Below are 16,639 nucleotides of genomic sequence, written 5' to 3'. Positions count from 1 at the left end.
ATATGTCCGTAAACACACTAGCCAGCTGGTCTGCGCATGCTCTGAGGACACGGCTTGGGATGCTGTCTGGGCCGCAGCCTTGCGAGGTTAAATGCGGTGGTTCGTGCTTTCAGTTTCACGCGAATGCTTCCATCAATCCACGGTTTCTGGTTTGGGAATGTTTTAATAGTTTCTGTGGGTAAGACATCGCCGATGCACTTGCTAATAAACTCGCTCACCGAATCAGCGTATTCGTCAATGTTGTTTGACGCAATGCGGAACATATCCCAATCCACGTGATCGAAACAATCTTGAAGCGTGGAATCCGATTGGTCGGACCAGCGTTGAACAGACCTGAGCACGGGAGCTTCCTGTTTTAGTCTCTATCTATCGGCAGGGAGCAAGAAAATGGAGTGGTGGTCAGCATTTCCGAAAGGTGGGCGGGGGAGGGCCTTATATGCGTCGCGGAAGTTAGAATAACAATGATCCATGGTTTTACGAGCCCTGGTAGCACAATCGATATGCTGATAGAATTTAGGGAGTCTTGTTTTCAGATTAGCCTTGTTAAAATCCTCAGCTACAATGAATGCAGCCTCAGGATATGTGGTTTCCAGTTTACATAGTGTCAAATAAAGTTAGTTCAGGGCCTTCGATGTGTCTGCTTGGGGGGGAATATATGCGGCTGTGATTATAATCAAAGAGAATTCTCTTGGTAGATAATGCGGTCGACATTTGATTGTGAGGAATTCTAAGTCAGGTGAACAGAAGGACTTGAGTTCCTGTATGTTGTTATGATCACACCACGTCTCGTTAATCATAAGGCATACCCTCCTGCCCCTCTTCTTACCAGAAAGATGCTTGTTTCTGTCTGCGCGATGCGTGAAGAAACCAGCTGGCTGTATCAACACCGATAGCGTGTCTCGAGTGAGCCATGTTTCCATGAAGCAAAGAACGTTACAGTCTCTTATGTCTCTCTGGAATGCTACCCTTGACCAGATTTCATCAACCTTGTTGTCAAGAGACTGGACATTGGCAAGTACTATGCTCGGGAGCGGTGCGCGATGTGCCCGTCTCCGAAGCCTGACCAGAAGACCGCTTCGTCTGCCCCTTTTACGGCGTCGTTGTTTTGGTTCGCTGGCTGGGATCCGATCCATTATCCTGGGTGGTGGGCAAAACAGAGGATCCGGATTACAGGCAGCATCCGCACTGAGCTAAAGGCTAGAGCTGCCACTTTCAAGGAGAGGGACTAACCCAGAAGCTTATAAGAAATCCCCCTATGCCCTCCGACGAACCATCAAACAGGCAAAGCATCAATAAAGGACTAAGATCGAGTCATACTACACCGGCAAACCATTACAGACTATGAAGGAAAGCACTGCCCAGTGACACGAGCCTACCAAATGAACTACTTCTATGCTCACTTCGAGGCAAATAACACTGAAACATGCATGAGAGCACAAGCTGTTCCGGAAGACTGTGTTTCCAGGTCGTGTACCGCGAGCATGCACTGACCAACTCGCAAGTGTCTTCACTGACATTTTCAACCTCTCCCTGTCCGAGTCTGTAATACCAACATGTTTTAAGCAGGCCACCATAGTCCCTGTGCCCAAGAGCACTGCCTAAATGACAACCGACCCATCAACAGAGATCTGGCCGTGTGGTCCCGGGACAACAACCTCTCTCTCAACGTGATCAAGACAAAGGAGATGATTGTGGACTACAGGAAAAAGAGGACAGCGCATGCCCCCATTCTCATCAAAGGGGCTGCAGTGGAGCAGGTTGAGAGCTTCAAGTTCCTTGGTGTCCACATCACCAACAATCTAACATGGTCCAAGCACACCAAGACAGTCATGAAGAGGGCAAGACAAAACCTATTCCCCCTCAGGAGACTGAACATATTTGGCATGGGTCCTCAGATCCTCAAAAGGTTCTACAGCTGCACCATCAAGAGCATCCTGACTGGTTGCATTCCTGCCTGGTATGCTCAGCCTCCGACTGCAAGGCACTACAGAGGGTAGTGCGAATGACCCAGTACATCACTGGGGCCAAGCTTCCTGCCATCCAAGACCTCTATACCATGCGGTGTCAGAGGAAGGCCCTAAAAATTGTCCAAGACTCCAGCCACCCTAGTCATAGACTGTTCTCTCTACTACCGCACGGCAAGCGGTACCGGAGCACCAAGTCTAGGTCCAAGAGGCTTCCAAACAGCTTCTACCCCCAAGCCATAAGACTCCTGAACATCTAGTCAAATGGCTACCCAGACTATTTGCAGTGCCCCACCTACCCCCCCTCACACCCTCTTTACACCACTGCTACTCTCTGTTGTCATCTATGCATAGTTACTTTAATAACTCTACCTACATGTACATACTACCTCAACGAACCAGTGCCCCCCGCACATTGACTCTGTATCAGCACCCCGCTGTATATAGTCTCACTATTGTTATTTTACTGCTGCTTTTTAATTACTTGTTACTTTTATCTCTTGTTTTTATCCATATTTTTTGAAACTGCATTGTTGGTTAGGGGCTCGTATTCGGCTCATGTGACTAATAACATTTGATTTGATTTGAAGGTTTTGTATGTAAGATGACTAAATAAAGAGCAACATTATTGATTATTTTTATATTATTATTTGTGCCCTGGCCCAATAAGAGCTCTTCGTCACTTCCCACCAGCCAGGTTGTGACAAAAACTCACACTCATTCTTATGTTTAATAAATGTATTGTATAGTGTGTGTGTGGCAGGCTTACAATGATTGCAAAAAAAAACATTTGAGAGTGCGCTGACCATGGTCCTATAGGGGGTACGCAGATGGAGGTTGAATGTTTGAAGGGGTACGGGACTATAAAAAGTTTGGGAACCACTGGATTACAAGACCTCCTTCTAACCTACAGTGAGGGAAAAAAGTATTTGATCCCATGCTGATTTTGTACGTTTGCCGCCTGACAAAGAAATGATCAGTCTATCATTTTAATGGTAGGTTTATTTGAACAGTGAGAGACAGAATAACAACAAAAAAATCCAGAAAAACGCATGTCAAAATTCTGGCATTTAATGAGGGAAATAAGTATTTGACCCCCTCTCAATCAGAAAGATGTCTGGCTCCCAGGTGTCTTTTATACAGGTAACAAGATGAGATTAGGAGCACTCCCTTTAAGAGTGAAGAAGAAGCAATCAATCAATCAGATTCCAAACTCTCCACCATGGCCAAGACCAAACAGCTCTCCAAGGATGTCAGGGACAAGATTGTAGACCTACACAAGGCTGTAATGGGCTACAAGACCATCGCCAAGCAGCTTGGTGAGAAGGTGACAACAGTTGGTGCGATTATTCGCAAATGGAAGAAACACAAAAGAACTGTCCATCTCCCTCGGCCTGGGGCTCCATGCATGGTCTCACCTTGTGGAGTTGCAATGATCATGAGAACGTTGAGGAATCATCCTAGAACTACACGGGAGGATCTTGTCAATCTCAAGGCAGCTGGGACCATAGTCACCAAGAAAACAATTGGTAACACTACGCCGTGAAGGACTGAAATCTTGCAGCGCCCGCAAGGTCCCCCTGCTCAAGAAAGCACATATACATGCCTGTCTGAAGTTTGCCAATGAACATCTGAATGATTCAGAGGACAACTGGGTCAAAGTGTTGTGGTCAGATGAGACCAAAATGGAGCTCTTTGGCATCAACTCAACTCGCTGTGTTTTGGAGGAGGAGGAATGCTGCCTATGACCCCAAGAACACCATCCCCACCGTCAAACATGGAGGTGGAAACATTATGCTTTGGGGGTGTTTTTCTGCTAAGGGGACAGAACAACTTCACCGCATCAAAGGGACGATGGACGGGGCCATGTACCGTCAAATCTTGGGTGAGAACCTCCTTCCCTCAGCCAGGGCATTGAAAATGGATCGTGGATGGGTGTTCCAGCATGACAATGACCCAAAACACACGGCTAAGGCAACAAAGGAGTGGCTCAAGAAGAAGCACATTAAGGTCCTGGAGTGGCTTAGCTAGTCTCCAGACCTTAATCCCATAGAAAACCTGTGATGGGAGCTGAAGGTTCGAGTTGCCTAACGTCAGCCTGGAAACCTTAATGACTTGGAGAAGATCTGCAAAGAGGAGTGGGACAAAATCCCTCCTGAGATGTGTGCAAACCTGGTGGCCAACTACAAGAAACGTCTGACCTCTGTGATTGCCAACAAGGGTTTTGCCACCAAGTACTAAGTCATGTTTTGCAGAGGGGTCAAATACTTATTTCCCTCATTAAAATGCAAATCAATTTATAACAATTTTGACATGTGTTTTTCTGGATTTTGTTGTTGTTATTCTGTGTCTCACTGTTCAAATAAACCTACCATTAAAATTATAGACTGATCATTTCTTTATCAGTGGGCAAACGTACAAAATCATCAGGGGATCAAATACTTTTTTCCCTCACTGTACAAAGCCCTTCCCCACCTTGCCCCTCCCCCTTACCTCTCAGACCTTTTCCCCCACCAACCCACACACGCACTCCATTCCACCACAGTGGGTCACTTTGTCATCCCCAGGTCGAAGCTCCAGAGCCTTGGCGATAGGGCCTTCTCCAGGCTCTGGAACACACACATACACACATACAAGCAAAGAAATGCACTACTAAGCCACTCATCTCTTCACCATACTGAGCAGCACCTAGCCCTTACCCTACCCCTTACCCTAAACCGGGTTTATATCCCTCCCCATACACTGATACATTACACTCTTTCCCTTCTTTGTGCCCACCCATCTCTTTATTCATGTCTTGTTTAGTCTGATGTTTTGTTTTTCATTTCTATAACTGTAAAGCAACTTTAGGTCCTTGACATTCCCATGTATTATTATTATTACTGTACTACTAGTCTATGGCTAGATGACTCCTGATATCTCCAGGTGTGTATATTTTCTCTTTTGTCTTTGTCTGTTGTGGTTTAAGTGCTACTTTAAGTGCTGCCTGTCTTCCCAGTGGCCTGCTTGATGTGTGAACTACTGACTGCTCATAATTTGCAGATAGTTGTTGATAGTGTGCTCTCCACCTCTGCTAGGCAATTAGCAATTATTGTCAGTTTCCCCTGGTTTCCTAGCGGAGGTTGTGTCAGTGGCAGTTTTGAGGCAAAAATAAGGCCGTCGCCGAAACAAAGAGTTCTACGTAATTATTCGAGGGAGGCTCCACACCTCTCTCTCACTTTAGTATCTTACCTAGTTATTTACAGATGATGTAATTGAGCTATTTTGTAGCTTTGTCGACTATGTGTGTGTTGTCTCTACATATTGACACCTCTCTGTGTAGGCTTTACAGACACTCCCCACCCCATGGCTGCCACCCTTCTAATGTAGTGGACCCTGCACGCACCACCCACGTGGTTGGAACTGCCAACCCGTGGTGAAGAAGCTGCGTTCATCTCAGCCCATGCTGACGGAGACATGGATCCCCCCAGACAACACTGCTCCTCCAGCTGCTCTTTCTTCATCTGACTATGTTTTCTCTCATAGTCCGAGAGCATCTGGTTGTCATGGTGGTAGAGATTTTCTATTTTCTCTCTCTCTCTCACCTGTCCATCTCCTCATTTGAATTCCATGCTGTCATTGTCACCTGTCACCTCAAGCTTAATATTATTGTCATCTATCGCCCACCAGGTGCCTTTTGGAGAGTTTTTCAATGAGCTTGACACCTTGATAAGCTCACTTCCTGACGATGGCTCACCACTCTTCGTACTTGGCGACTTCAACCTTCCGACATCTGCCTTCAATTAATTTATTCCAACTCTCTCTTTCCCCTCCTTAACTCGTTTGACCTTACCCTTTCCCAATCCCCTCCAACTCACAAGGCAGGCAATTTGTTTCATTTTCTGTCTCCCTTTTCTTCAACCCTAACCACTCAGCCCCTACCCAGATGGTCATGTGCCATCGCAATCTTCGCTCTCTCTCCCATTACTCTCTCTGAGCGAAAATGGAGAACTAAACTCTCTCAGAACAATCTTCTAAACCAGTCAGGCTTCAAGACGGGTCACTCAACCGAGACTGCTCTTCTCTGTGTTATGGGGGCTCTCTGCACAGCCAAAGCTGACTCTCTCTCCTCTGTTCTCATCCTACTAGATATATCCGCTGCCGTTGACACCGTGAACCATCAGATCCTCCTGTCCACCCTCTCAGGGATGGGTGTCTCAGGCAATGCACACTCTTTGATTGCATCCTACCTGGCAGGACACTCCCACCAGGTGACGTGGAGAGGATCTGTGTCTGTACCACGTACTCTCCCTACTGGTGTCCCCCAGGGCTCGGTTCTAGGCCCTTTACTCACCTCACTATACACCAAGTCACTCAGCCCCGTCATAACCTAACAAGGTCTCTTCTATCATTGCAATGCGGATGACACTCAGCAACTTTTCTCCTTCCCCCACTTCTGACACCCAGGTGGCAACACGCATCTCTGCGTGCCTGGGAGATATATAAACTTGGATGTCGGCCCACCACCTCAAACTCAACCTCGACAAGACGGAACTGCTCTTCCTTCCGGGGAAGGCCTGCCTGCTCAAAGACCTCTCCATTATGGTTGACAACTCCAGTGTCGCCCTCCCAGACTGCAAAGAATATTGGCGTGACCCTGGCCAACACCCTGTTGTTCTCTGCAAACATCAAAGCAGTGACCCGCTCCTGCAGGTTTATGCTCTACAACATCCATAGAGTACGATCCTATCTCACACAGGAAGCGGCGCAGGTCTTAATCCAGGCACTTGTCCTCCCACCTGTACTGCTGCAACTCGCTGTTGGCTGGGCTCCCCGCTTGTGCCATCGGACCCCTGCAACTTATCCAGAACACAGCAGCCTGCCTGGTTTTCAACCTTCCCACGTTCTCTCATGTCACCCCACTCCTCCGCACACTCCACTAGCTTCCAGTTGAAGCTTGCATCCGCTACAAGACCATGGTGCTTACCTACGGAACAGCTTTAGGAACTGCCCCTCCCTACCTTCAGGCTATGCTCAAACCCTACACCCCAACCCGAGGACTCTGTTCTGCCTCCTCAGGTCTCTTAGTCCTCTCACCGCTACGGGAGGGCAGCTCCCGCTCAGCCCAGTCCAAGCTCTTCTCTGTCCTAGCACCCCAATGGTGGAACCAGCTTCCCCCTTAAACTAGGACAGCAGTCCCTGCCCATCTGAAAACGTCTGAAACCCTACCTCTTCAAAGAGTATCTTAAATAATGCTCCTCCTCACCTCGACCCCCCACCAAATTAAAATAAATAAATAATGATAATTAATAAACAGCACTTTTCCCCCAACCCCCTTTCTAGCTCTGATTCTGCTGATAGCTACATTACTGAGGAAAATGTACTTTCTATGCCTGTGCTATGTGGTTGTCCCACCTAGCTATCTAAAGATTAATGCACTAACTTGAAGTCGCTCTGGATAAGAACGTCTGCTACATGACTAAAATGTAAATGTAAAGATAAAAGCGCCTGCTAAGTGGTATAACTATTATATTTAGGTTTAGCTGGTAATGCTACCTAAGCTCCACTAGAGGGAGTGCGTCGTCTGTAAAATGCAAACAGAAAATATTTAGAGCTGTCTTGATATTCGCTCATTTGAGGGGAACTCTTAAAACTGATGCGAGACGAGACTGATGCGTGGAGAACGGACACCAAATTAGAACAGATTAATTTTGGTCCGTGCTTGTGTGGAGTGTAAGACATAAAATTGCCTATTTTCTAATTGGCTAAACAGATCAAATCACATTTTATTCGTCATATGTTTTGTAAACAACAGGTGTACATTAACAGTGAAACGCTTTCGGACCCTTCCCAACGATACAGACAAAAATGTGAAATAATAGAAAAGTAATAACACGGAATAATAAATACACAATGAGTATCGTTTATATACAGGGATAGACTATCAGTACCGAGTCGATGTTGGTTCCAGCCTTTGTGCATCTGTACCGCTTGCCGTGCCGCAGCAGAGCAAACGGTCTCGTATTTTTTAAAATATTTTTATTGCACCTTTATTTAACCAGGTGGGCCAGTTGAGAACAAGTTCTCATTTACAACTGCGACCTGGCCAAGATAAAGCAAAGCAGTGCGACACAAACAACAACACAGAGTTACACATGGAATAAACAAACGTACAGTCAATAACACAATAGAAAAATATATATATACAGTGTGTGCAAATGAAGTAAGATTAGGGAGGTAAGGCAATAGTGGCGAAGTAATTACAATTTAGCATTTAAACACTGGAGCTATAGATGTGCAGAAGATGAATATGCAAGTAGAGATACTGGGGTGCAAAGGAGAAACAAAAATGCAATATGGGACTGAGGTAGTTGGATGGGCTATTTACAGATGGGCTATGTACAGGTGTAAGATCTGTGAGGTGCTCTGACAGCTGATGCTTAAAATTAGTGAGGGAGATATGAGTCTCCAGCTTCAGTGATTTTTGCAATTCGTTCCAGTCATTGGCAGCAGAGAACTGGAAGGAAAGGCGGCCAAAGGAGAAATTGGCTTTGGGTTACATATCCGTCCCATATCCGGATGGTTAGATTTCCGTTGTATACCAGTCTGGCCTCGCCCTAATCCAGTCATTTCATGTCTGTCTGTGCATGTTGAAGGAACTATAGGAAGGGAAGGGGTCTAGGAACAGAAATTTAACTGGGCCCAAGAGTTCTGGGGAATGGGTTTAGCAACAGAAATGGAACTGGGACCAATAGTTTTGGGGAACACACACATGCTCAATAATGTATTTCTTCTGATTATGTCTGTCCAATATGAAATATCCTCAATTATGTCTGTCTAAATAATATCTCTTTCTGATGCATGTCTGTTCTACATAATGCATTTCTACCAGTGTATATCCCTATCATGAGTTCAGACAACAATCCCATAATCATGCCCTAACCCTGTCCAGCCCTCTCTTGTTTTTGACTGCATTTCTCCTCGCCTTTAATTCTTTCCCCCCATTTTCCTTATTGAAGGCTTCCATATTCAACCCTATTCCATAGATATGTGTATCTGAACGGAGCTCATTGGAATAGGCTACTACTACAGCCAATGCTACGAGATCTGGACCTTAATGACACAGGTGGTAGTGTACTTGCCCCATGGACAGTGTTGCTGGTTCCAACCTTGCTTCATCTTTCCCCTCAATCGCAAGGAATATGTACCCAATACATGTTCTAAGCATGTATGGGAGAGTGAATGACCTAATTAAGCAATAAGGCACGAGGGGGTGTGGTACATTGGCAAATATACCACGGCTAAGGGCTGTTCTTAGGCACAACGCATCGCAGAGTGTCTGGACACAGCCCTTAGTTGTGGTATATTGGCCATATATCACAAACCCCAGAGGTGCCTTATTGCTACTATAAACTGGTTACCAACGTAATTAGAACAGTAAAAATAAATGTTCTGTCATACCCGTGGTATACGGTCTGAAAAACCACAGTTGTCAGCCAATCAGCTTTCAAGGCTTTAACCACCTAGTTATAATACTGTACTTACTGCACCTACACACAGTATATTATCTTCTTAAACAAGGCATGTCAGACATGGGGCTTTTCTGGAACACATCACTGTTGCATACATGCCGATCATATACCGTACATGTCATACATTTAGTTAGTGTGTTGTTTCCAACTGTGACAAAGCTTCCTGTTGGTTATTTGAGTCAAGGCTACTTTCTAGGATGTCATGTCAGTCATAACACACATATACACACACACACTTCACACATATACACACACACACACACTTCACACATATACACACACACACACTTCACGCATATACACACACACACACACTTCACACATATACACACACACACACTTCACGCATATACACACACACTTCACACATATACACACACACTTCACACATATACTTCACACATATAAGTGTAAACACGCACACAGACAGACAGACAGACAGACAGACAGACACACACACGGACCAGAAATTAGTGCTGGCATTTTTATCATGACAGCCCATTTATCGACACCCCCACACCGAACAATTGTTTTTCCTTGAAGCCCCCATTTTTAGCCAAATAGTGATAACTTTGCAGAAAATGTAGACAAGCCCGCTGGGCTGAGAATGGACCAGCCCATCTGGAATTTGACAGAATTGCCCTATGACCAGTTCGTCCCTGACACACACACAAGCACACATGCACACACGGAGATTTATGTAATATCAAATAAGTAAATCTACAGGGGATTCATGTGTCCCCATAGAACCCATCGATCAGTGACTTTGGAATAAATGTTTACAAAAAGACAGGTGCTTCTAATGGAAGAAAGATGCATTGTTATTTATGTAATTTAACTAAGCAAGTCAGTTAAGAACAAATTCTTATTTACAATGATGGCCTAGGAACAGTGGGTTAACTGACTTGTTCAGGGGCAGAACGAAATATTTTTACCTCGTCAGCTCGGGGACTCAATCTAGCTACCCTTCGGTTACTGGCCCAACCAGTAACCGTACAACAGGCTAGGCTACAACACATTCATTCATCTAAATTGTTTTACAAGAGGTCCTCCAGACTTCGAGTCGGGGAATAAATACAATTCTAAAATCACCTGTCTGGAAACGTTTATTTATTTTTTGAAAATGTAATTTGCCTGAGCCTATAGCACACGTCCATCACAAGGGCAAGAGCCTCCGGAACCCCTCGCCCTCATTCGCAGCACAAGCAATAAGCCAAGCCCCTGCCCGTTTCCCTTCCTCTCTCTTCCACCCCACTCCCCTCCCCTCCTCCCAGCCAGGACGGAAGTGTGTCCATTCCTCCCAGTAGGATTAAAGCGGTTGGAGGATCAGTCAGCAAGCAACACGCGCCCATAAACAGGACGGGACGAGCGCGTGGCCAGCAATAGGAGCGCACCGTGTTGTGTATGTGTCTGTGTTTCAGAGCGTGTTTACCAGAACAGAAAATAGAACTACAGATAGACCAATTGGGACTACAGAATCGCTATAAAACGGCCTTTCAATTGCAACTTCGGAGTTCCTCCAGGCTTATGCGATTGGAGTGACTCGGAGGCTCGTGCCTTTCCCCCTTCCAAGGTTCCAGAGAGGCGCTTAGAAAAGCCCTGTGCATTCCTCCTCTCGAAGAGAGGGAGGGGGGAGAGAGAAAGAAGGGGGATACGCATACGTAAATGCATACGTGCCTGGAGCTGGTTTCGACTGTGGGACTGTGCATATAGAAGGGGGGGTTTAAAAACGGAGACGATTGGGGTTATTTTGTCGCCAAACGGACCTATAGAGCGGCAATGAGATCGAGTTGCTGTTGAGCCAATGCTTTGATGAATCATTTACGGTCTTGTCGGCGGAGAGAGAGCGAACCGAAACCACCGTCTTCTGCAAGCCTCTGACGCCGTAGGAGAGGGCCCGGATGGTGGACTAGAGGGCCGACGACGCTGACGCTAAAACGGGACGAAATATTTGCATTGAGTAGTGTGATGCTGTGTTGGTTGGGGAGGAAAAAAGGAGCTTTGGGCACTTTGAGGAGGATCCTGTACAAGATCTGTTTTCGGACTATTCTATAAACCCGCCAGGCCGCGACATCTACAACAAAAACAACAACAAACGAATGAATAAACAAAAAACAGTGAACTCTAAAGGTGTCTCTTTTGGATTTGCCCTCATGAAAATAGCCCACCCCCAAAAAAGACAAAATAGATTTAGGCCTATGTAAAGTTGGCCATACTTGTAGTGAGTAGCCTGTAATAATTATTCTAAAGCCGTATCCAAGTGAAGATATTGTATCATTGTGAACTGAAATTAATGTTGCTAATTTGATTTGAAGAGAATCTTATAAAAGGGCGGACTTTATTTGCGTATCTGGTATCAGTTGACGGTTATTTTTTGGAGATAACACCTATAGGGCCTATCCTATGTATGTAGAGCATTTTGACTGTAAAAAACGACCTACCTCAAGAACCTGTTTTCCACAGAAGAGAAAACAAGGGGAGAAACAAACGTACGTTTCCCAAATGAATACCCCAGTAATACCTGAGTGGATGTTCTTATAAAGTGTAGCCTTGTTTAAAACCCCTCAGATGGCTTCATTCTCAGACTCCGACCTACAAACCTGTCCTCTCTGCAAGGAGCTCTGTGGCTCCTCCTCCACTCCCATTTCCTCCAACTCCTCCACCTCATCCTCCTCATCTCATTCCTCCTCCTCGTCGTTAACCTCCCGGCGCCTCCATGTCCTCCCCTGCCTCCACGCCTTCTGCAGGCAGTGTCTGGAGGGCCAGCGCAGCCCTGGGGACCCTCTCAAACTCAGCTGCCCCACCTGCAATCAGAAGGTCTCCATCTCCGAAGCCGGAGTGGACTCCCTCCCTTCCTCCAACTTCCTCTTCAGTAACCTTCTGGATGTGGTGGTGAGCTCCGAGGAGCAGCTCCAACTCGGCCAGAATATCAACGGCCACCATCGGGGGGTCAGCGGGGGCTCCATACCCGGGTTCCACCACCCCCACGGCGGACTCCTCCGCCCACACCGCCTGGGAGAACCTACGTGTAGCTCCTGTGACGAGGGGAACCCGGCCAGCTCCCACTGCCTGGACTGCCAGGAGTACCTGTGTGATAACTGCGTCCGTGCCCACCAGAGGGTCCGGCTGACCAAGGATCACTTCATTGAGAGGCTAGCTGAGAGCCTGCACCAGCACCAAGCGGGTCGAGGCAAGGTCATCCCCATAGGAGGAGGTGGAGAAGGGGGGGGAGGCGTGGGCGTCTCCCTGGCCCAGTCCTTTCACTACAACTTCTCCCTGCTACCTTTGTTCCAGGACAGGATGAGCTTCTGTCAGAACCACGACAGCGAGGTAGGGACACAAACACACACACACATTCAAACGGAAAGGAGGCCTTGGCCAACGGTGTATGGAACAGGAGTTAGTGCCTTCACTCTGTGGATCCACAGGGTTTCGGGTTCGAGCACTGCTTCACTACACTGTTCTCCCTAAATCACTACACTGTTCTCTCTAAATCACTACACTGTTCTCCCTAAATCACTACACTGTTCTCCCTAAATCACTACACTGCAGCTATAGGTTTAGTCCTTACAGCTGGTCTTCATATGGCCATAGGTGTGGACTTTAGACACTCTCACATTAGCACACACACACACACACAGCCATGTCAAAAAAAAAACACCAACATTAACTGGGGCGGCAGGGTAGCCTAGTGGTTAGAGAGTTGGACTAGTAACCGGAAGGTTGCATGTTCAAACCCCCGAGCTGACAAGGTACAAATCTGTCGTTCTGCCCCCTACAGTTAACCCACTGTTCCTAGGCTGTCATTGGAAAAAAAAAAATATATAAACTGTCTAAAGCCCAGCACTTCTGTCTGTAATGCCAGCTCGTTGAGTGATACCAGTCAACCCCTGACCCCCTGGTACCACAGTGTAATAGCATTATGTGTGTAGTAACCACACACACAGCTTCCTGCCCTGTAATAGCATTATGTGTAGTCACACACACAGTGTAATAGTATTAGAGTAAGTGTGCCGTAGCCAGGGCCTCACAGAGGGCCATATGGTCTGGAGTTCAAGGACGAGCTCAGTGGCTCTTCACCTACTTCCCTGGAGACACAGGCATGCACTGTACACACACTGATTACGCTGTACCCCACCGGCCAGAGGGAGAGGCCCCTCACTCCAACACCACATGTTTCGCTGACGGCAAAGAACCCATAGGCAGTGGGAAGAGAAGACTGTAGTGGCTCAGCGAGGGAGTAGAGAGGGTGTCCGATGAAACATTAACAATGGAGCAAATGGAAACCATGCTGTTTTCACATGCAACTGCACCTTGGTTTCTGGGATATCTGTAGTGGTCAAGGAGAGACATTCCACAAGAGCAACATTACTTAAAATCAAGTCTTGGTTGTCCTCACTCGTTGTTATAAGTCTTGTTTACCAGATGGCCTCTGTTGGAGGGAGTGACTCACACATACATACATGAATGTCAAATTGTCAGTAAGAGTTCAAGTTTCCAGTAAGGGCTCTGTTTTCCAGTAATGTCTCACTCATGACTCACTCAATGGTGTGTTTGAACCGTGATGTGACTGCCTCTAGTCCTCTAGCTGACGATTAGTTCTAGTGGTTTTGTTTATTTTAGATGTCGCTGCCTATCTCACCCCTCCTCTCACCCTGCCTCACCCCTCCTCTCACCCTGCCTCACCCCTCCTCTCAGCCTGCCTCACCCCTCCTCTCACCCTGCCTCACCCTTCCTCTCACCCTGCCTCACCCTTCCTCTCACCCTGCCACACCCCTCCTCTCACCCTGCCTCACTCCTCCTCTCACCCAATCTCACCCTCCTCTCACCCCTCCTCTCAGCCTGCCTCACCCCTCCTCTCACCCTGCCACACCCCTCCTCTCACCCTGCCTCACTCCTCCTCTCACCCTGCCACACCCCTCCTCTCACCCTGCCACACCCCTCCTCTCACCCTGCCTCACTCCTCCTCTCACCCTGCCACACCCCTCCTCTCACCCTGCCACACCCCTCCTCTCACCCTGCCACACCCCTCCTCTCACCCTGCCACACCCCTCCTCTCACCCTGCCACACCCCTCCTCTCACCCTGCCTCACCCCTCCTCTCACCCTGCCACACCCCTCCTCTCACCCTGCCTCACTCCTCCTCTCACCCGATCTCCCCCTGCCTTATCCTAACTCCTTTCTCCCTCTCTCCCTGCCTCACCCCTCCTCTCACCCTGCCTCACTCCTCCTCTCACCCTGCCACACCCCTCCTCTCACCCTGCCTCACTCCTCCTCTCACCCTGCCACACCCCTCCTCTCACCCTACCTCACCACTCCTCTCACCCTACCTCACCTCTCTTCTCACCCTGTGTCACCCCTCCTCTCACCCTACCTCACCTCTCCTCTCACCCCTCATCTCACCCTGCCTTATCCTAACTCACCTATCCTCTCATCCTGCCTAACCCCTCCTCTCACCCTGCCTTACCCTACCTCACCTCTCCTCTCACCCTGCATCACCCTACCTCACCTCTCCTCTCCCTGAGGGCAAATACACACACAGTGACCCAGTTCTCCAACCTTTGCCGTACACACTGGGGTCTGTACGCAGATGAGGAAGATCAGTACAAAGAGGAAAAGTGACCCTTTGATCTGTAGAGACTCTGGACCACCATCAACCATACTGACCAGATGGCTGCACACTGCCCCTCGCCAGCACACTTCCCCCTCGCCTGCACACTGCCCCCTTGCCAGCACACTGCCCCCTCGCCAGGCACACTGTCCCCTCGCCAGGCACACTGTCCCCTCGCCAGCACACTGCCCCCTCGCCAGCACACTGCCCCCTCGCCAGCACACTGCCCCCTCGCCAGGCACACTGTCCCCTCGCCGGCACACTTCCCCCTCGCCAGGCACACTGTCCCCTCGCCAGCACACTGCCCCTCGCCTGCACACTGCCCACTCGCCAGGCACACTGTCCCCTCGCCAGCACACTGCCCACTCGCCAGGCACACTTCCCCCTCGCCAGGCACACTGTCCCCTCGCCAGCACACTGCCCACTCGCCAGGCACACTGTCCCCTCGCCAGGCACACTGCCCCCTCGCCAGCACACTGCCCCCTCGCCAGGCACACACATTCACAAACACTATATGCACACACATTAGACACAGACAAACTAGACACACGTTCACACACACACGACACACTGGAGTTGGAGGCAGGTGTTGGGGGTAGAGTTGAGTAGTGTAAAGGGTTGGTTGGCATTCAAGTGGGGATGGTGTCTTTTACAGGCCAATGTGGAATGTGAGTTGTTTGGAAATGGACAGCTATGTGTCTAGTGTGTGTGGGCGTGCACTCACACACCACACACGTGTAACCGACTCCCCTCTTAGAAGTCTTGGAATCGAAGAGTGGGGAATGTTTGGGGGGTGGGGCAGAAAATCTATTGTGGGGAATGCTGTGTGTCCGGAATTCACACACATACACACACCCGTACACAGTAAATATTACTCAAATTGAATACAATTATACTCTACAAAAGATAACATTTGGTCCCAGTCTAAATAGAGTAAAAAATACTATTGTTACAGAGTTATTTCTACTCTATTCAGTGTTTATATTTAACTCTACAAACTGTAATTTACTCTATTTAGTTTAACATGGAAACAACTCTACTGCCAATTCGCTCAATATAGAATTTTATATTATCTGTGGAAAGTGTCATTTCTTACTCAAATTGAATACATTTTTACTCAAAGATCACATTTGGTCCCAGTCTAAATAGAGTAAAAATGTATCTTGTTGCAGAGTTCAATTTTCAGTTATTTCTACTCTATTCAGTGTTTATATTACTCTACAAACTTAATTTACTCTATTTTGCTTAAAATAAAAACTCTGCCAATTCACTCAATATAGAATTTAATATTATCAGTCAAGAGTGGCATTTGTACAACTAAACTTAACATCAATAAATCAGAAGTCCGTATTTAATCTTATGGCTGAGATCCCGCTAACGGGATCGATATGACAACAGCCAGAAGCACTTTATTCTTAAATGTAAGACATTTGCAATACATACATCAAAATACTGATGAAAATAAAATTGTGGACTGAAATGAAATGTTGGCCACTGTTCATTTTAATACGTGTACATAAAAAAGCTCAATATTGCAATTCAATACATCTAACA

General features: G+C 47.4%; 1 protein-coding gene across 1 annotated transcript in view; it reads left to right on the top strand.

The window, feature by feature from the left end:
• The first annotated feature begins 10,804 nt into the window (after positions 1–10,804).
• LOC135551986 (E3 ubiquitin-protein ligase TRIM71-like) overlaps positions 10,805–16,639 on the top strand; it is a 51,907-nt gene continuing 46,072 nt past the window's right edge. Inside the window, exon 1 of the mRNA XM_064983314.1 lies at positions 10,805–12,805. Coding sequence (XP_064839386.1) covers positions 12,044–12,805 — 762 coding nt within the window. The 5' untranslated portion in view covers positions 10,805–12,043. The remainder of the gene's footprint in view (positions 12,806–16,639) is intronic.

Source organism: Oncorhynchus masou, chromosome 13 (assembly GCF_036934945.1).
Source record: "Oncorhynchus masou masou isolate Uvic2021 chromosome 13, UVic_Omas_1.1, whole genome shotgun sequence".
Lineage (NCBI taxonomy): Eukaryota > Metazoa > Chordata > Actinopteri > Salmoniformes > Salmonidae > Oncorhynchus > Oncorhynchus masou.
This window is presented reverse-complemented; position numbering and strand designations above follow the sequence as displayed.